Genomic DNA, 20113 nt, shown 5'->3' with positions numbered 1-20113 from the left:
AGGGCAAATGCAGGACAGTTATTACTATTTTTGTTGTTTTTTTGTGATTGCATTTATTAATAATTTGCATCAATAATTGAAAAATGTGACACCTGAATGAATTGGAAGAACACCATTTTGAGGATTGGATATAAAACAACCATTGTACTGGAAATACTGATGTTTGTTCTGTAAACTACTGGCCTAGGATAACTTACTTTTAGGTGGTATGCTTTTAGGTGGTATGTATTCAAATTAGTAATAGTTAGCTCAGCTGTCGCTGAAACGCAACAAGAGGGTTCTCAGGTCCTGTGTGCTGTAGACAGGATGCGTTGCTATCTTCTAAAAATGCCAGTTGGAATAATGTGCAGTGTATTATTTCCACCAGGAGGCCGGGAGGCGCTAAGGAATCTCATTGGTCTCATCTGACCCCTGGGTGAACAGCGTCACAGGCGACGTGTCATTCTACCCAGATCTTGTTGATCACTAACCTCATTCCCTCCCGTCTGTCATGTAGTTCCACAACTAGAGCATGATTATAGAGATATTATTTTTTGCAGCGGCGTATGGAGCAAAATAGCTGTTAAAGCTGCCCGTGGTTTTGCTCAAAAATCGACTTTTTCATCATTTTGGACAGTATGTTCACAGTAGGCAAAATGTCCCTTATCGCTATGGCTCTGCCAGTGATGACCGTCCTCCTCTCCTCCTGGCAGGGTAAGTCTTGACGATGGTGCTTGGTTTTTCGAACAGGCCGCGGCACTACGCTACATTTCTGGATACAATTTACACGTGTTGCAAGAATGTATCCGTAAATTGTAACGGTAGACGAATCCACTAGAGACATCGGGCTAATGTATCCAGATAACGCCTCTACGTTCTAAGGGGTTTCCAGACATAATGCCTTTTTTCGGCTGTGTCACCCTATATTTATTATAGACCTTTATGTATGTTTTGTGTTTTTATTTATTCAACAATTTCCATGGTTGTCTCAAATGAAATGCGAAACGCACGATAGCCAAATAGTCTCACGCCTACATAGACAACTGTTATTCTGGCCTATATTTGGTCATTTTATCTCGGATAGATGTACCGTTCATTAAGTATGCATAATGTTTATTAATCACAAAATAGTCTAACCCCTATTAGAACCCAGTGGTGTCAAAACAAATAATTGGCAGACGTGATCAGGGAAACATCACATTTTAATTTGATTAGATACACGAAATCAATTGATCAATCCATTGACTGTTACATTATTCATTTAATTATATATACAGTATGTTGCACTAAATGTGGACTGACCTAATTTAAATGAACATACTTTCATATGACATGGGCTCAGATTCCTTTGTAGTTGGTTCTAGTGATGGGCATTCCGAGTATTTTCGGTGAGCCGGCCTATTTGGCTCGCTTCACGTAAAAGAGCCGTCTCATTTGGCTCCCGAATGGCTTTTCGTTCAAAATCGATCTAGGACCAAAGACAATTTGCAGATCTCTAAAGTAAAGCCCCAGAAGTAGGCTACCATTATGTCAGATCGTGAAATGCGAGTTCACCTATTTTTTTGGTCCGGAGAAATGATTAGATCACCTGCATAATTTATTTTGTATTTTTAAGGAATTGCAAAAATGAGCGTGGACCAGAATGATTCGCTCTCCTCACTATTTACTGTTTATGTAGTGAGGATTCACCTTCTTTAGATAATTGTAACTTATCTGCAAGTAATCGTTGTTTTGAGCTCGAAGCAGTAGTAACTATGTAAAATGATGGAGCCAAATGAACGGCTCTTTCACCGATGCTATTCGGTTCCCGACGTTCAAAAAAGAGCTGTTTGCGAACCAACACATCTCTAGTTGATTAATCTGTAGTCCCTTAGACCAGAAGGAAATGACATTAATGAAGCGGGATCGTCCTAGTATGGGTTGGGAGGTAGTGGGGCACCTATGCAAGTGGCATAATTACCTATAACCCTTTTATTTGTATTTATTTCACCTTTATTTAACCAGGTAGGCCAGTTGAGAACAAGTTCTCATTTACAACTGTGACATGGCTGATTACACTTGAGACTGCTCAGTGGACTTAATATATTTAGTGAGACACCAAACAGCCCATTGGCTACATCTCAACACATAATTACTGTGTAATTACACTTGGAGGTTGAAGAATGTCAGAGTAAAAATGTTCAGTGGTTATATGCATTAAGCTGGCCTGTAGGGCCTGATGCTATATGTCCGTCAGGTGCATTCAACTCTGACCCTACGAGATCTGGAGCCTGCTCGGTTTCTGTTCTACCCTCAAACTCAACTCTGGACCTTGAAGCCAGTTCCACTGCAATTTTTATTTGTTCCCTCCAATCAGGGACTGATTTAGACCTGGTACACCAGGTGTGTGTAATTAATTATCAGGTAGAACAGAAACCCAGCAGGCTCCGGATCTCGTAGGGTCAGAGTCGAATGCACCTGGCCTATGTATAGCATCAGGCCCTACAGGACAGCCTAATGCCTATAACCACTGAACATTTTTACTGTGACATTCTTCAACCTCCAAGTGTAATTACACAGTAATTATGCGTTGAGATGTAGCCAATGGGCTGTTTGGTGTCTTACTAAATATATTAATTCCACTGAGTAGTCTCAAGTGTAATCAGCTTTCTTTTGCCTCTGTAAGTCCACCCTTCTGAATCTGTCAGTCTGCCTCTGTCTGTTTATCCTTGTCTGTATCTGCAGTGGGTGCCACTGATGACTGCTTGTGGTACGTGGATAAGAATGGCACGTGGCACAACGGTGTCCCCTGTCCCCTGATGTCCTTCTGTTGTGGGAATTGCCACAAGCGCTACTGTTGCCTGGACGGCCTCAAGCGGATCACTGAGAGGGAGCAGAAGCGCTGCATGCTCTTCCAGTTCAGGTGTGTGTGTGTGTGTGTTTGCGTGACTGGCTCACTGAACGTCAGAGTACACGTTGGTCATATTTTGCTAATTGATTACATTGCTACCCTCAGCACTATATTTCTCTCTGAGAAACCGCTCAGAAGCGGCCCTCTTCCGGGGGGGGCCGGAACTAATTGAATCGGCCCGGAATCGGGTGTCAGATTCGGCCCGGAATCAAAATGAATGACTGCCCAGAATCGGCCCAAGGACATCGTTTCCGTCTACCTGAATTCAGCAGACTTTGCCAGCATTTTACCAGAATCCCCCCAGAAGTGGCCAGATGCAAATTTAAATAAATGTATACAAAATTACCCGATTTTAGTCATTTTAAATATTACTACTATACATTTTATACATACAAATAAACCCATCCACAAAAAAAAATAACATTTTGTGCTGGAGGAAACACCATACACCTGGTGACCGTGTCAGCGTGCATGCATCTAGCTCGCCACAGGAGTCTTTACAGCGTGATTGGACAAGGACATCCCGGCTGGCCAAACCCTCCACTAACTCAGACGACGCTGGGCCAATTGTGCATCGCCTCATGGGTCTCCCGGGCGCAGCCGGGCACAGGTCTCGAACGAGCATCTGTAGAAACACAGTTTGTACTGCGATGCAGTGACCGCTGCGCCACTCGGGAGGTTCCATCCACAAAGTTTTTAATGCTTATCAATTGCCTTGCACAAAGTATCAAAATACTAAAATACTACACAGGACTCTTAAATAATTTCTTTAAAATGTTAATAGTATTTTCTGATTACAGAAACAATGAGGAAAATATGGAGAGAAAAAAATATTTTACGAAATGTTAATTATATAAATCAACTGCCAGAGAGTATCCCCAATCGGCCCGAGCCCCAAGTAATACATTTGGGCCAGATAACTCACACTGGAATCGGCCCGAGCTCAATCCCCGCATCCTAGCCATAAGTAATACTGCCAAAGGTGGCCCAGACTCGGGCCACATGACGTCGGCCGAGTCTGACTCTCAGCCGAGTGCACCAACTCTCAGCCGGAATCGGCCCAGATCCAGTGTGCTAGCTGGGCATGTATCAATACAGTTTAGTGGTCACACTGTATTCCCTCTCTGGGATTGGTGTAATGTTGAGGTAAGTGATCTTGCATCTGAGAGGACACAACACTGCAGATTTCTTTCACACCATAAAAAGCTTTCATCATCACTTAACACCACTGACCACGCTGGGATCAGTAACATCCAACTGGAGATCAGGGTGGTTTCCAGTAGGGAGAAAATGTTTCGATTTTTTAAATGTATTTCACCTATGGAGGTACTATGGAGGTACTTTTTAAAAAAAACTTTTACCCCTTTTTCTCCCCAATTTCGTGATATCCAAATGGTAGTTACAGTCTTGTCTCATCGCAGCAACTCCCGTACGGACTCGGGAGAGGCGAAGGTCGAGAGCCATGCGTCCTCCGAAACATGACCCGACCAAGCCGCACTGCTTCTTGACACAATGCCCGCTTAACCTGGAAGCCAGACACATCAATGTGTCGGAGGAAACACCGTACACCTGGCGACCGTGTCAGCGTGCATGCGCCTGGCCCGCCACAGGAGTCGCTATTGCGCAATGGGACAAGGACATCCCTGCCGGCCAAACCCTCCCATAACCCGGATGACGCTGAGCCAGTTGTGCGCCGCCCCATGGGTCTCGAGCCTGGACTCGAACCAGGATCTCTAGTGGCACAGCTAGCACTGCAATGCAGTGCCTTAGACCACTGCGCCACTCGGGAGGCCTTTAACTTGTCTTTGACTCGTTGTTTTTGCTTTCCGTTTGTCCTACTGAGCATGACCCAGTTTGAAAACAGCGTTAAGGTGAAGCAGAAGAATCCTCTGCACCTACTACTATACTGAACATAAATATAAACGCAACATGCAACAATTTCTACGATTTTGCTGAGTTACAGTTCATATAAGGTATTCAGTCAATTGAAAAAAATTCATGAGGCCCGATTTCGCATGACTGGGAATACAGATATTCATCTGTTGGTCACAGATACAGATAGACAAAGGCATGGATCAGAAAACCAGTCAGTATCTGGTGTGACCACCATTTGCCCCATGCGGTGCGACACATCTCCTTCGCATAGAGTTGATCTGTTGGTTGTGGCCTGTTGAATGTTGTCCCACTCCTCTTCAATGGCTGTGCGAAGTTTCTGGATATTGGCGGGAACTGGAACACACTGTCGTATATGTCGATCCAGAGCATCCCGAACATGCTCAATGGGTGACATGTCTAGTGAGTATGCAGGCCATGGAATAACTAGCTTCCAGGAATTTTGTACAGATCCTTGCGATATGGGGCCGTGCATTATCATGCTGAAGCATGAGGTGGTGGATGAATGGCACAACAATGGGCATCAGGATCTTGTCAAGGTATTCAAATTGCCATTGATAAAATGCAATTGTGTTCGTTGTCCGTAGCTTATGCCTGCCCATACCATAACCCCACAATGGGGCATTCTGTTCACAACGATGACATCAGCAAACTGCTCGCCCACACGATGCCATACACGTGGTGTGCGGTTGTGAGGCCGGTTGGACTTACTGCCAAATTCAGTAAAACAACAATTATGGTAGAGAAATTAACATCCAATTCTCTGGCAACAGCTCTGGTCGACATTCCTGCAGTCAGCATGCTAATTGCACACTCCCACAGAGCTGCACATTTTAGAGTGGCCTTTTAGTGTCCCCAGCACAAGGTGTACCTGTGTAATGATCATGCTGTTTTAATCAGCTTCTTTACATGCCATATCTGTCAGGTAGATGTATTATCTTGGCAAAGGAAAAATGCTCACTAACAGGGATGTAAACAAATTTGTGTGCACAATTTGAGAGAAGTAAGCTTTTTGTGCATATGGAACATTTCTGGGATATTTTATTTTCGCTCATGAAGCATAGGACCAACACTTTACATGTTGCGTTTATATTTTTGTTCAGTGTATGTTACGGGAGGTCAGAGATCTGGCAGTGTGGTGCCAGGACAACAACTTCTCCCTCAACGTCATCAAGACAAAGGAACTGATCATGGACTACAGGAAAGGGAGGGCCGAGCATTCCCCCATTCACATCGACAGGGCTGTAGTGCAGCGGGTCGAGAGCTTAAAGTTCCTCGGTGTCCACATCACTAAGGATGGTCCTAACACACAGTCTTGAAGAGGGCATAACAACGCCTCTTCCCCCTCAGCAGGTTAAAACGATTTGGCATGGGCCCTCAGATCCTCAAATTATACAGCTGCACATTTGAGAGCATCTTGACTGGCTGCATCACCGCTTGGTATGGACTCTGCTTGGCATCCGACCGCAAGGCACTACAGAGGGTGCACCAAGTCTGGAACCAACAGAACCTTGTACACCCTCCCCTCCCCCCAGCGATAAGACTAAATAGTTAGTCTGGATAGCAATTTGGTTAACAATTTTATTATTTGCATTGACCCTTTTTGCACTAACTGTTTTGACTCATCACATATGCTGCTGCTACTGTTTATTATCTATCCTGTTACCTAGTCACTCTATTCCTAGTTATATGTACAGTCGAAGTCGGAAGTTTACATACACTTAGGTTGGAGTCATTAAAACTCGTTTTTCAACCACTCCACAAATTTCTTGTTAACAAACTATAATTTTAGCAAGTCGGATAGGACATCTACTTTATGCATGACACAAGTCATTTTTCCAACAATTGTTTACAGACAGATTATTTCACTTATAATTCACTGTATCACAATTCCAGTGGGTCAGAAGTTTACATACACTAAGTTGACTGTGCCTTTAAACAGCTTGGAAAATTCCAGAAAATGATGTCATGGCTTTAGAAGCTTCTGATAGGCTAATTGACATAATTTGAGTCAATTGGAGGTGTACCTGTGGATGTATTTCAAGGCCTACCTTTAAACTCAGTGCCTCTTTGCTTGACATCATGGGAAAATCAAAAGAAATCAACCAAGACCTCAGAAAAACAATTGTAGACCTCCACAAGTGTGGTTCATCCTTGGGAGCAATTTCCAAATGCCTGACGGTACCACGTTCATCTGTACAAACAATAGTATGCAAGTATAAACACCATGGGACCATGCAGTCGTCATGCCGCTCAGGAAGGAGACGCGTTCTGTCTACTAGAGATGAACGTACTTTGGTGCGAAAAGTGCAAATCAATCCCAGAACAATAGCAAAGGACCTTGTGAAGATGCTGGAGGAAACAGGTACAAAGTATCTATATCCACAGTAAAACGAGTCCTATATCGACATAACCTGAAAGGCCGCTCAGCAAGGAAGAAGCCACTGCTCCAAACCGGCAAAAAAAAGCCAGACTACGGTTTGCAACTGCACATGGGGACAAAGATCGTACTTTTTGGAGAAATGTCCTCTGGTCTGATGAAACAAAAATTGAACTGTTTGGCCATAATGATCATCGTTATGTTTGGAGGAAAAAGGGGGAAGCTTGCAAGCCGAAGAACACCATCCCAACCGTGAAGCACAGGGGTGGCAGCGTTATGTTGTGGGGGTGCTTTGCTGCAGGAGGGACTGGTGCACTTCACAAAATAGATGGCATCATGAAGAAGGAAGATTATGTGGATATATTGAAGCAACATCTCTAGACATCAGTCAGGAAGTTAAAGTTTGGTCGCAAATGGGTCTTCCAAATGGACAATGAACCCAAGCATACTTCCAAAGTTGTGGCAAAATGGCTTAAGGACAACAAAGTCAAGGTATTGGAGTGGCCATCACAAAGCCCTGACCTCAATCCTATAGAACATGTGTGGGGAGAACTGAAAAAGTGTGTGTGAGCAAGGAGGCCTACAAACCTGACTCAGTTACACCAGCTCTGTCAGGAGGAATGGGCCAAAATTCACCCAACTTATTTTGGGAAGCTTGTGGAAGGCTACCCAAAACATTTGACCCAAGTTACACAGTTTAAAGTCAATGCTACCAAATACTAATTGAGTGTATGTAAACTTCTGACCCACTGGGAATGTGATGAAAGAAATAAAAGCTGAAATAAATCATTCTCTTCTATTATTCTGACATTTCACATTCTTAAAATAAAGTGGTGATCCTGACTGACCAAAGACAGGGAATTTTTACTAAGATTAAATGTCAGGAATTGTGAAAAACTGAGTTTAAATGTATTTGGCTAAGGTGTATGTAAACTTCCGACTTCAACTGTACCTCTACCTCAACTACCTCATACCCCTGCACATCGACTCGGTACTGGTACCCCGTACCAAGTTATCGTTACTCATTGTGTATTTATTAATTGTATTATTACCTGTTATTACTTTTCTATTATTTCTCTGTTTTATTTCTCCATTCTTATAACGGGCCCTTAAGTAAGCATTTCACTGTTAGCCTTCACCTGTTGTTTACGAATCATGTGACAAATACAATTCATAACGCTTCTCAGATTAAGAGTGCTGATCTAGGATCAGTCACCTCTGACCATGTAATCGTATTCATTATGATCTAAAAGGTCAAACTGATCCTAGAACAGCACCCCTGTACTATGAGACGCTTTGTGAATAGCTGAGCTGAGGCAGAGATGGGACTGGATAGCTGTTTATGAACCCTGGAACTGTGGGGGTCGCAGGGTAACTCTGTGGATGAAACAGTTGGTAATTGCTATATTGATACTTTTGCACTTAATGTTAGAATGAAGTAGATAATGTGTTGATATTACTCTGTGGAAGCTTTTAGAAAGAGTCTGAGGTGTTTTCCCCTCCCTTCCTCTCCTAGCCCTACCACCATCGCTGGTATTGCTTCGTCCATCCTGCTCTTCGTGGCTATCATTGCTACCATGGTGTGCTGCTTCATGTGTTCCTGCTGTTACCTTTACCAGCAACGACAGCAGCGTGGCAGGACTCCCTATGACGGTACCATGATGGATTTTTGTTAACAGAATGTGTTGATGTGATAGATGATGTGTGTATATAATGTGGTGTTTTTGGCAAAAGTGTCATTTGGAATTGCAGTTGGGAAGGGTTTTAAGTCCGCCTGCTTTTGAATGTTATAATGTCAGACGTAGTTAGAACGTGAAAAGAATTTGGGACTTTTTAAAAGGCGAAAATGGGGGTGGGGATTCATTGAATTAGTGCGATCATCACAGTATACTGTATTTCCATATTGACTCAATGATAAGGAAGCTCTGTATGCTTCAACCTCAGCCCAGCACATCCCAATGACCAGCTACCCTGTGGAGCCCATGTATGACGCTTACGGCAAGCCGCTGGTGATGGGACATCCTGATTATCAGCACCCTGGTTACCCAATGGCACCTCAGTATTCTGGCATGCCCCAGCCATACCCCATGATGCAACCCGGGCCGTTCCCCCCGTACCCCATGGCAGACCCTGGCTACCCTCAGGGAGGTAAGAGGACAACCTGAAACACCTTTATTATCACTACTGAGTAATGTGATTTGTAGACTAATGCAATATCAATGTCTGAAGAGTAAACAAAATCATGAAGCACATTTTTTTTGTTGTTGAAAAAGCCAGATATTGTATTCTATGTTATAGTTAAGCTTTTACTGTTGTGTGTTGCAGCACCCCCCCCTTACTCCCCGCCACAGTACACTCCCCACCCCGGTCACTGATGGGATGAAAGCAAGTACTGTACATGGAGAGGAGAGGAGAAACAAAGTAAGGACTGCGTCAAGAAGAGAAGGCGACCATGGCTCCGGCTCTCCTAGCGGTTGCCCAGTGAAAGATAACCAGAGGCACTTTATTCTCCTTTATTTTCTACATCCTTTAAAGGAACAGAGCATATGCTGAGTTGGGTTCTCCTGTCTGTCCTGACACTGAACTTGATTCCCACTGACAGTCTAATGTGGAAAATGTCGCACCCATTCCAAGTGAGGTAACCAACCTGCATCCTTCATCCATGCACTTACTCTGATATCTATCCCTCGCAATTAGTGTAACCCAAAACTACATTCTACAAGGTCACATGCTTTGTTTGACATTCATTCTCTGCTTAAGACATTTGACTTGAGGAATGGTGAACATCTGTTTTCACATGTTTGCTTGGCTTTAATCCGGTAGTGGACAGAGTGAGGGTCATACCTGCAGATAACAGGGTGTGTATGAGAGCTGGTTGACTCTTATCTGTTGTATAAAAGTCAGGATGCTCAGAAGAGTTGACGGCTCCTCTCGCTCTGTCGGACCCCTTTAGTCAGCTCTCTGTGGGGATTTCTTTGTTATCTCATGCTCAGCTTGTCTTCTGTAATAGATTAACATTTACTTTTATGTATATTAGAATGTCAGTTAGACAGTACATGTTCTGCTACATCCCAATGTGTCATTGTACTCAGTTGTCACATATACGTTTATTTATTAGTGGGATCTGTGTAAATGTTAATTTTCAGTAATATATCCAGCCGATATTTAACTTAAATAACAAATCTGAGCCTTGTGTCATCGTGAATTCAAGAAACTATTTCAAGACATATTTTGTAAACAATATTTTAACATGTCTTTCTCATTGTTGTAACAGACACAACTTTTTAGAAATATTTTTACCATAAATGCTTGGAGCATTTCCTTACACTGTTTTATTTATGGTTAGGAAATTTTTCTCTGAGCCGTCTTTGTGCACCTTGTAGGACGTCTGAACTGTACAGTAGAACCTGACGTGTTGAGCATGTTGCACAGTTTACTATTAGTAACCACTGAAAGGCTCGTCCCAGGTGAAATGTGTTGGATAAGGTGACATTCTATTTTACCCACCCTGAGATTCTTAATAGATTTTTCTATTGAATAATATTGAGAATTTTAGCATATTTGTTCAGAGAGGAAGGATGAAGCAATCATGCAATAGATATACAGATTCTTCTTGGCCAGCCAGTGTTTAAAAGTGTCAATGTAAACAGTGGCATACTGTTATTTATAAACCCTATTGATATTTTATTATTTGAATTGGATCACTGTAATATTTATTGTCAACATGTAAAGTGTACGTACGGTGGTGAGAGAACGTTTGAACTGTTTAGAATTTCTGCATACATTTGACCTAGAATGTGATCAGATCTTCTCCTAAGTCTTACTAATAGATCAAGTTGACCCTGATTTTAAACAAATAACACAAAAAACAATTGTACCCTTTCATTTCTTTATTGAGAAAATTGATCCAACATTACATTTCTTCGTTGGAAAAAGTATGTGAACCTCTAGATGAATCATCTGAATTAAGTGTATTAAAGTAGTCAAAAGTTGAGTATTTGGTCCCATATTCCTGGCATGCAGTGATTACATCAAGTTTGTGACTTTATAAACTCCTGGGATGCATTTGCAGTTTGTTTTGAAATTGTTTTAGGTTATGTTTTGCCCAACAGAAACTGAATGGCTTGCCATTTTGGAGTCACTTTAATTTTAGGTAAGAAAAAAATTTGTTTTTGAACACTTCCACATTCATGTGGATGCTACCATGGTGATGAATAGATCATGAATAGATCATGAATAATGTTAAGTGAGAAGGTTACAAACGTCTTATCTACTCAATTAAAAATACAATTACTCCAGTCATCATTCCCCATTCGGTTACTATTAGGAAGAACATCATCCAAAACCCGACAAAAACAAACTGCAAATGCATCCAGAGTTTTTGTAGAGTCACAAGCTTGATGTAGTCATTACATGCTAGGAATATGGGACCAAATACTATACTTTTGACTACTTTAATACACTTAATACAGATGATTAGTCTAGAGGTTCACATACTTTTTCTAACAAAGAAATTGAATGTTGGATCAGTTGTCTCAAAGAAATGTAAAAGTATAATTGTTTTTGTATTATTTGTTTACACATGTTCACATCTATTATGACATGTTAGGTAAAAATGTATGCAGAAATACAGAAAATCCTAAAGGGTTCACAAGCACATAATTGAAAAAATGTTATAAATTTTGAATGCAATTCTTTTTTTGTGTACATTTTACCAGAGTGTAAATCACATCTGTTACTAGTAGAACGGTTTCCAGCTCTTACTTGTTGGTTGTCTGTTGTTTAATGGATGGTAAGACATTGTAATACAATAAGTGCTATGTTTTTTTTCTTTCGAATAACATAAATTATAACTTTGAAATGTAAAATGCAGCAGACTACTGTCGTGTATTGCATGGTACGCTTTCAAATAGTTAACAAAAACAACCCTTTTGATTTGTCGCCTTGGAATCAATGATATCATTACCGTGAGTGTGTGAAACTTTTTACTACAGCATTTTGACCACTAGATGTCCTTAAAATTGATACTTTGCAGCCAAGTGAAAAATCTGTTTTACATTCAAAAATACAATTGTAAACTATGTCCTATGAACACAATGTTGCACTTTGTTGCAACAATTTTCTCACATATGTTGTAGTCATTAGCTTGTTATTAGTTATTAGCTCATTCAACTATGTCATAAAACACCTCAATAGAATAGACACATCTTCCAAGACTACAAATTCAACTTTTTTTGTTTTTTCATTTTTTTCATTGTCTGTGTTCATTGAACACCAAACCCTCTTGAACTAATGCTGTAATCATGAAAGAGGAAGTAGCACTGTGTTATACCATGCTTTGGCATTTCTGGTAAACTCAGCCCTTCCCATTGCCTTTAAAGGACTATGTACCCTGCACTAAATATGGACATGCAGTTTCAAAGGATTTCAAAGAATGTCCCAGCCTTTCAGACCAACTTTCATGATAGACTAACACACTCCATACTGGTACCCTGACTGCAAGCCCAGTCTCAAGTCCTACCTCTTAGCACCAGGGTTGAGGCCTCTGGTGGCTTCTCAGTGAGAGGGATACCACCTTCGGCCCATGGGGAAATTCTGCAGGCTCCTACACTAGGAAAGCACACTTTTCTAAAGGAGATACCATACAACTTGTAGGCTACAAACCGTTTTCATCTGTTCTGCTGTGAGGGTGTTTTCTTCTCCAGCCAGAGGCGACCATGTCCAGGAGGAAGGTGAGGGGACTGACACGGATAGGGCGGCAGGTGAGCGAGGACCCTGACCTGGATGTCCTTTTGTCCAACCTGTCTCCTGAGCAGATTGAGGAGCTGGAGAAGGAGGTATTGGTGGCCCCCAACCTGGATCCCAATGAGGAAAGAGCCATAGAGCAGCCTGCCACTAATACTGTCCGGGACCGGGATGCGAAGCTGGACAGCCGGGAGCGTCCTGGGAAGCTCAGCCAAAAGGAACAGTCTATTGAGGTATGATTACTAAACATCGAGTCATACAGTGGAACTCCCCCACAGTTAATGTTTATTATGTGTGAGACAGAGTTGGTCTGAAGTCCACCTTGTGAGATGTTTTACTGACACAATCTGTCACCTTAATTGTTTATCCTATGTTTTTCTACCCGGTTTATCCCTTACCTGCCTCTTTTGTTAGGGTATGTTTAATCTCAGGGATACTGACAAAACTGATAGTGGTGGAAGTTAATCACGTCCTCTCAGACAGACATCAGCTCCACCCGTTTTCACTTACTTACTCTTATACGGTAATAAGCCTCATTTTGGTCAATAGCACTGGCTGTTGGAAACCAGATAAACAAATTGCAATTCAAAAATGTCTAAAAGATAGTTCATTTACGTTAGTGTTCCTTAAACAGGTATTTTAATGATACTTCTGAAATGTATTCCCCTGCCAACTGGATGTCAGAAAAGGTTCCATCAGTTCATGAACTGTGCTCCGCTGCTGTTAGTTCTTATGGCAGGAAAAACACTAATGTATACCTTTCACATTCTTCGCACAAGTCCCCTTTGGTAAACAGAGAAAATGCTTAAAGATACAGTTATCAAAACAATATTGTGCACAGTGTCACCTGATTTTGGTATAGCTTTGTAGTTTATAGGTCAAAGAGGAGTTTTAGTTTGTTTTTAGTTGACAGCTTTTTGACGTAGTGCCCACCAGGTAGGGAAAAACAGAGCCAGGAGATAGCTGTTGGATGTGTATAAAGAAGAGCACTTCAAATGATGGATCCGGGGCCCTGTGGAGCTTCTTAATCCCGGCATGATGGAATTCCTTGGTTGATTGCTCCTATGCTGCTCAATGCCTTTTAAGGAAACATCTGCCAGGGCCGCAGCCTCGAGCAAACAAAACAGATGGAGCAAGGCTCACAAATCAAACACTTAGAGTAGCTGCTCCGCAAATGTATTTCTGCACTATTAACAGACTCCCCCATGCACACTGTAAACACACGGTATCTAACGTCAGGTTTACATTACACGCTGTGGTCTTATATCATAGCTTATGTCGTACTGTGCTCTCAGTGCCAACAAGTTACGCTTCATACGTAGACAAGTTGAGTACAAACAAAGACTGGTATTAATACCTGATATTTCTAGTGAACATGAATGAACTAATGCGTGTTTTTGTGTAAATCATTAGAAACAGCAACGGCAAGGTTAGGTCATCATGGACACAAACTGATTTGTAGCTGGTGGACGGGCCTTCTGATTAGTCATGTTGATAGGGCTGTTGGTGGTCATGCAGTGATGACCATAACAGGCAAGGCACATTACGACTGAGAACACATCATTCTAATTGGATTTGACAGTAGAAAACTATTACTGTTTAGATTATTGTGTAGATTATTGAAGGTCATGTAAGTGTATGCTTTTCAGATTCACTTAATGTGGAAACGTCCCTATGTAATGTTTCTTCTCCTGCAGGGGGAACCCAAGAAGGAGAGCCGGAAACAAGAGTACCTGAGGAAGATGGGCCTGAGTCAGGAGGGGAAAGAAGGAAGGGGGATCAGAAGGCAATCAAGTATCACAACAGAACGAGAGAACAAGATGGAGGAGAGAAATAACAAAAGACCAGACAGCACTAAAGAGGACAGAGTCAGCCTGTCCAATAGATATAGGAGAGAGGAGAGCAAAGACAAAGAAGTGAAAGAGACCTCTAGAGAAAGATTCAGGAAAGAGAGTAAGGACGCTGAAGTGAAAGATACAACTAGAGACAGATCCAGGAGACAGGAGAGTAGAGACAGTTTAGAGAAAGAGGATGCCAAAGAAAGAGAGAGAAACGAGGATAACAAGCTTATGGAGAAAAGAGACAAGAGGTTGAGCACCAGTAATAAGACAAAGGAAATGATCTCCAAGTTACAAGAGAAAAAGGAAAAAGAGGAGATCAAGGAAAAAGAAAGAAAAGAGGATATGAAAAAAAGAGATGAGAACAAGACAAGGGGACTTGTGTCAAAGTTTGTGGAGAAGCAAAGTCGGGTTGAAGAGAGTAAAACAGACGATAAAAAAAACAGAGTGGAAGAGAAGGACAAGCCTGTGAAGGACAAGTCTGACTTGAAACTTGAGAGACAAAAGTCGCCAACAGAGAAGGAGAGCGGAAGTGAGAAGCAAGAGGAGAAGGAAGATCCTAAGGAGAAAGCGAAAGAAGATGGTAAGGAGAATAAGAAAGATGTGGGGTTAAAACGTAAGGAAAGTATAAAAGAGAAAGATAGGAGAAGTATTAGAGACAAGGAAAGAGAAGAGAAAAGGGAAACAGAGGAGAAAAAGGGAAAAGATGCAAACGAAGGACTAAAATCCAGCAAGGGTGAGGAACAACGTGGGAACTGTGTGACGAACAAGAGCACACCTAGCAAGACCAATGTAGAGGAGGAAGAAGACGAGGACTCCAGCATGTTCAGTGACCTCATAGAGCAAGTTTGCAGCAACGACCCCACCATGACAGAGCTCAACGTGAACAACTCGGAGGTCATCAAGGCTAAAACACTCATCCAGTTTGCAGAGGCCTTGAATAAAAACACCCACATTAAGACTTTTGCCCTGGCCAACTGCCGTGCTGATGACCACGTGGCCTACGCCATTGCGGGCACCTTACGCACCAATACGTCTATCACAAGCATCAACCTGGATTCCAACCTTCTCACCCCCAAGGGTATAATGTCCCTGATCCAGGCCTTGCAGAAAAACACTACACTCACCGAGCTGCGCTTCCACAACCAGAGACACATCTGCGGAGGCAAGACAGAGATGGAGATGACCAAGATACTGAAAGACAACACCACCCTCCTGAAGCTGGGCTACGGCTTTGAGCTGGCCGGCCCACGCATGACCATGACCAACATCCTGAGCCGCAACATGGACAAGCAGCGACAGCGGCGCCTACAGGAGCAGAAGCTGGCCCAGGCCAACGGTGAGAAGAAAGGGATGCTGGAGGTGCCCAAGACTGCTGGGGGATTCCTCAGGGTTTCCCCCAAGGCTTCCCCTAAACCCTCCCCACACCCCTCACCAATGCCCTCCCCGAAGTTGACTCAAAAAAAGAGGACCTGGAGGGGGACCTCCTCCACCCCCTCCTCCTGGGGGCCCACCCCCACCTCCACCCCCCATGCTGGACATAGACTCCCTGCGAAACTCCCTGACGCCCGCATCACAGAGGAAGATGGATGATAAGGCCAACAAAGCCGGTGGTACGAACTCTAGGGACCAACTGCTGGACTCCATTAGGAATGCCAATATGAAGAAACTGAAGAAGGTAAGATGGGGCAAAGATCAATTGCTGATAGACATTGAAAGAGTTAGGGTTGGCAGGGATGCTCAGTCACAGATTATAACACATTTATACGTAACTTCAGAAAGTATTCACACAGCCCTTGACTTTTTCCACATTTTGTTGTGTTACAGCCTGAATTTAAAATGGGTTACATTTAGATTTTGTGTCACTGATCTACACACAATACCCCATAATGTCAAAGTGGAATTTTGTTTGTAGAAATGTTTTAGAAATGAATAAAAAATGTAAAGCTGAAATGTCTTGAGTCAATAAGTGTTCAACCCCTTTGTTATGGCAAGCCTAAATACGTTTAGGAGTAAAGATGTGCTTAACAAATTCCATAATAAGTTGCATGGACTCATTCTATGTTCAATAATAGTGTTTAACATGATTTTTGAATAACTACCCCATCTCTGTATCCCACACATACAATTATCTGTAAGATCCCTCAATCGAGTAGTGATTTTCAAGCACAGATTCAACCACAAAGACCAGGGAGGTTTTTCAATGCCTCACGAAGAAGGGCGCTGATTGGTAGATGTGTAAATAAATCTTAAGCAGATGCTGAATATCTCTTTGAGCATGATGAAGTTATTAATTAGGATTTGGATGGTGTATCAATACATCCAGTCACTTCAAAGATACAGGCATCCTTCCTAACTCAGTTGCCGGAGAGGAAGATAACTTCTCAGGGATTTCACCATGAGGCCAATGGTGATTTTAAAACAGTTTAATGGTTGTGTTATGAGAAAACTGAGGATGGATCAACAACAACATAGTTACTCCACAATACTAACCTAAATAACAGGGTGAAAAGAAGGAAGCCTGTACAGAATAAAATTATTCCAAAACATGCATCCTGTTTGCAACAAAGCACTTAAGTAATTCTGCAAAAAATATGGCAAAGAAATTACATTTTTGTCCTGATTACAAAGCGTTATGTTTGGGGCAAATCCAACACAACACATCACTGAGTGCGACTCTTAATATTGTCAAGCATGGTGGTGGCTGCATCATGTTATGGGTATGCTTGTCATCGGCAAGGACTAGGGAGTTTTGGGGGAAAAATAAACAGAATACAGCTATACGCACAGGCAAAATCTTAGAGGAAAACCTGGTTGTCTGCTTTCCAACAGACACTGGGAGAATACTTCATATTTCAGCAGGACAATAACCTAAAACACAAGGCCAAAGCTACACTGGCATTGCTTACCAAGACGACATTGAATGTTCTTGAGTGGTCTAGTTACAGTTTTGACTTAAATTTGCTTTGAAAATCTATGGCAAGACTTGACAATGGCTGTCTAGCAATGATCAGCAATCAATTTGACAGAGCTTGAAGAATTTTTTAAAGAATAATGTTAAAATATTGTACAATCTAGGTGTGCAAATCTCTTAGAGACTTACCGAAAAAGACTCAAACTATTGACTCCAGGGTGTAAATACTTATGTAAATTAGTTTCATTTTCAATAAATTTGCTAAAATATCTGAAAACATGTTCTCCCTTTGTCAGTATGGGATATTGTGTGTAGATGGGTGAGAAAAAAATCTGTTTAATCCATTTTGAATTTGGGCTGTAACACAACAAAATGTGGAATAAGTCAAGGGGTACGAATATTTTCTGAAGGCACTGTATATGCATGCCGTATCCATACACTCTCCCCTCTCTTCCTACAGGTTGCGGTACCAAAGCTGTTGCAGTAATCCCCTGGAATGGAGAGTGAAAGCCAAGGAAGAGGAAGGACATAGATCTCACGGGGGATCGAAACTCCAACACATCCCACGCACAGACTGACACTCAGTCTTACCACTGTGCTGCGGGATGGATAAGGCAGGGAAGCAGAGAGTGAAAATTGAGATTTCTATTGGATGTACAGCTTTCACTGTGCCACGAGTTCTCTCCTCAAACTTAACACTGGACCGCAGGGACCCCGTGGAGGGAGAAGAGGGCAGAGTTTTGCAGCAGGACGTGCCCTGAGGTCCTAGTTGTCTGCCTTTGTCTGTGTTGATGCTTTGCCTGTCATTTGCACTAGATTATGAAGCAGTGCATACGGTATGTTGACAAAAGCATATGATGTGTATGATGTGGGGGCATGTAAAATTCTATAAAAAAAGATATATACAAAACTACTTTAACATTCATTGAAATATTGGATGGTAATTTGACATTTTATTTATTTGTTGAGGGAATCACTTGGAATTTTGCCCAAACTGCTGATTCTCCATGGCATATTATCAGGGAATTAAAATGGGGTTAGATTTCAGCAATTCACAGGGGGAGAAAGGGTGGTTTGTAATGTGTGTCATTGCCAAATCTCAAGACTGACATCTCAGGCAAAGTTTTACACATAAAAAGCAACCTAGAATCCCAGTCTTCTTAGAAAGACTCAGGAAGGAAGTTAAGTTTTTTAGAGATTTAAGTATGGTCAACCTTTAAGTACTAACAAAGTTATACAACAACGTTTAGTAATAACAATGTTATTTATAAATATATTTTCATACATTTTGCTCAAAGTGCAAAAAATAATGATTCTAACATAGAAAAAATTTTGAATGTCAAAAGCGAAGAAAACAAATCGCAGAATACTATTTACAGCGACAACAATGCAAACATATTCCAGGCTAGATGTCTTACTACTAGTCAAGTCTTACAACTAAAGATTTTAAAACAGTTTATTTTATTACCATGGCAGAGCAAAATGAATGCCTCTTTCAGTGTGATGATATTGTACAGAGCGGTTTGCCACTCTAAAAGTGACTATTGACTATTGTATGCATAATGTGGTTTCTGTTTCATTTTGGACTTCATTAAGTTACAGAGCCTATAAAAAAAAGTACTGGTATGTTTGCAATTAAAAGTGTAATATAATACACTTTATAACAATAACTTCATAATCAAGTACATCTTTTTTTTTTTTATTAACACGAAGATACAGGATGGAGACATATCAGTCCATTATTTGATGGCAGGCTAATACAGTAGAGTAGGCGACTGATACATTTACTGTATTTTGTTTGAATGTTTAACCTGTACATACAATATTATCCTTTCAGGTGGACATTTCCCCAGTGTTCAATGTAATATATCTTAATAATACAATTTCTACTGCTTGAGAAATATTAAGTTGTCTATGTCAGTCTGTCTATTGATTGGTTGACGGAATCAGAAATCATTTCCAATATCTATATAAGATATGTTGTCTCAGTAGAGCCCTGTAACCTGCAAAGATATTGAAACTGATGGGAGAGGACATTTTGTGAGCAAATGGACAATTCTGTGTGCCATGCCAAGTATAAGATGTCAAATAGATCATAATAAAAGTTTTGTGTGCACACACACAGAGCAATGAAGTGTACCTTAGCAAAGCTAATGATCTAATGCACTGTTGTGTGTGTATTTCAATCCGATTTCCATTTCTGCACACTTCTGGCCGACAACACTAAATGGAATGTGACCTTTAGTGAGAAGAGTGGGTATACGCTGTTTCCAACAGATTCACACCTACAAGATCGTATCCGACAAAAGAGAGGTCGCAAGTCGCAATTGTAAATGAGAACTTGTTCTCAACTTGTCTACCTGGTTAAATAAAGGTGAAATAAATAAATAAATAAAAGAGGGGACTTAACTGTCTACTTCTAGTAGTGAATATGTGTTATCATGTTTTGACAACATCTGACACTGGGGGTTGAG

At 41.6% G+C, this 20113-nt stretch overlaps 1 protein-coding gene, 1 long non-coding RNA gene and 1 pseudogene across 3 annotated transcripts; 2 read left to right on the top strand and 1 right to left on the bottom strand.

Annotated features, from left to right (window-relative positions):
- The first annotated feature begins 413 nt into the window (after positions 1-413).
- On the top strand, positions 414-12014 carry LOC106582747 (protein shisa-4). Its single transcript, XM_014166135.2, has 5 exons — positions 414-693; positions 2704-2881; positions 8659-8795; positions 9087-9290; positions 9468-12014. Exons 1-5 carry the CDS (start codon positions 618-620, stop codon positions 9515-9517), a joined length of 645 nt encoding a protein of 214 aa, XP_014021610.1. The 5' UTR covers positions 414-617; the 3' UTR covers positions 9518-12014.
- LOC123729722 (uncharacterized) lies at positions 9640-13094 on the bottom strand. Its single transcript, XR_006761432.1, has 2 exons — positions 12807-13094; positions 9640-10143 (listed from the first exon to the last, which is right to left on the bottom strand). It is a non-coding gene; the product is annotated as an uncharacterized lncRNA (long non-coding RNA).
- LOC106582746 (leiomodin-1-like) lies at positions 12860-19778 on the top strand (annotated as a pseudogene). Its single transcript, XR_006761431.1, has 3 exons — positions 12860-13120; positions 14585-16403; positions 18100-19778. The product of XR_006761431.1 is annotated as a leiomodin-1-like (transcript).
- The last annotated feature ends 335 nt before the right edge of the window (positions 19779-20113 follow it).

Source organism: Salmo salar, chromosome ssa22 (genome assembly GCF_905237065.1).
Source record: "Salmo salar chromosome ssa22, Ssal_v3.1, whole genome shotgun sequence".
Classification (NCBI taxonomy): Eukaryota; Metazoa; Chordata; class Actinopteri; order Salmoniformes; family Salmonidae; genus Salmo; species Salmo salar.
This window is presented reverse-complemented; position numbering and strand designations above follow the sequence as displayed.

What these genes read in the sequence shown, in the direction of transcription:
- LOC106582747 (XM_014166135.2), top strand. Translation starts at nt 618, where the DNA reads ATGTTCACAGTAGGCAAAATGTCCCTTATCGCTATGGCTCTGCCAGTG. An exon ending in CCTCCTCTCCTCCTGGCAGG is followed by an intron (nt 694 to 2,703) that starts GTAAGTCTTGAC and finishes CTGTATCTGCAG; the next exon opens with TGGGTGCCACTGATGACTGC. An exon ending in TGGCAGGACTCCCTATGACG is followed by an intron (nt 8,796 to 9,086) that starts GTACCATGATGG and finishes CTTCAACCTCAG; the next exon opens with CCCAGCACATCCCAATGACC.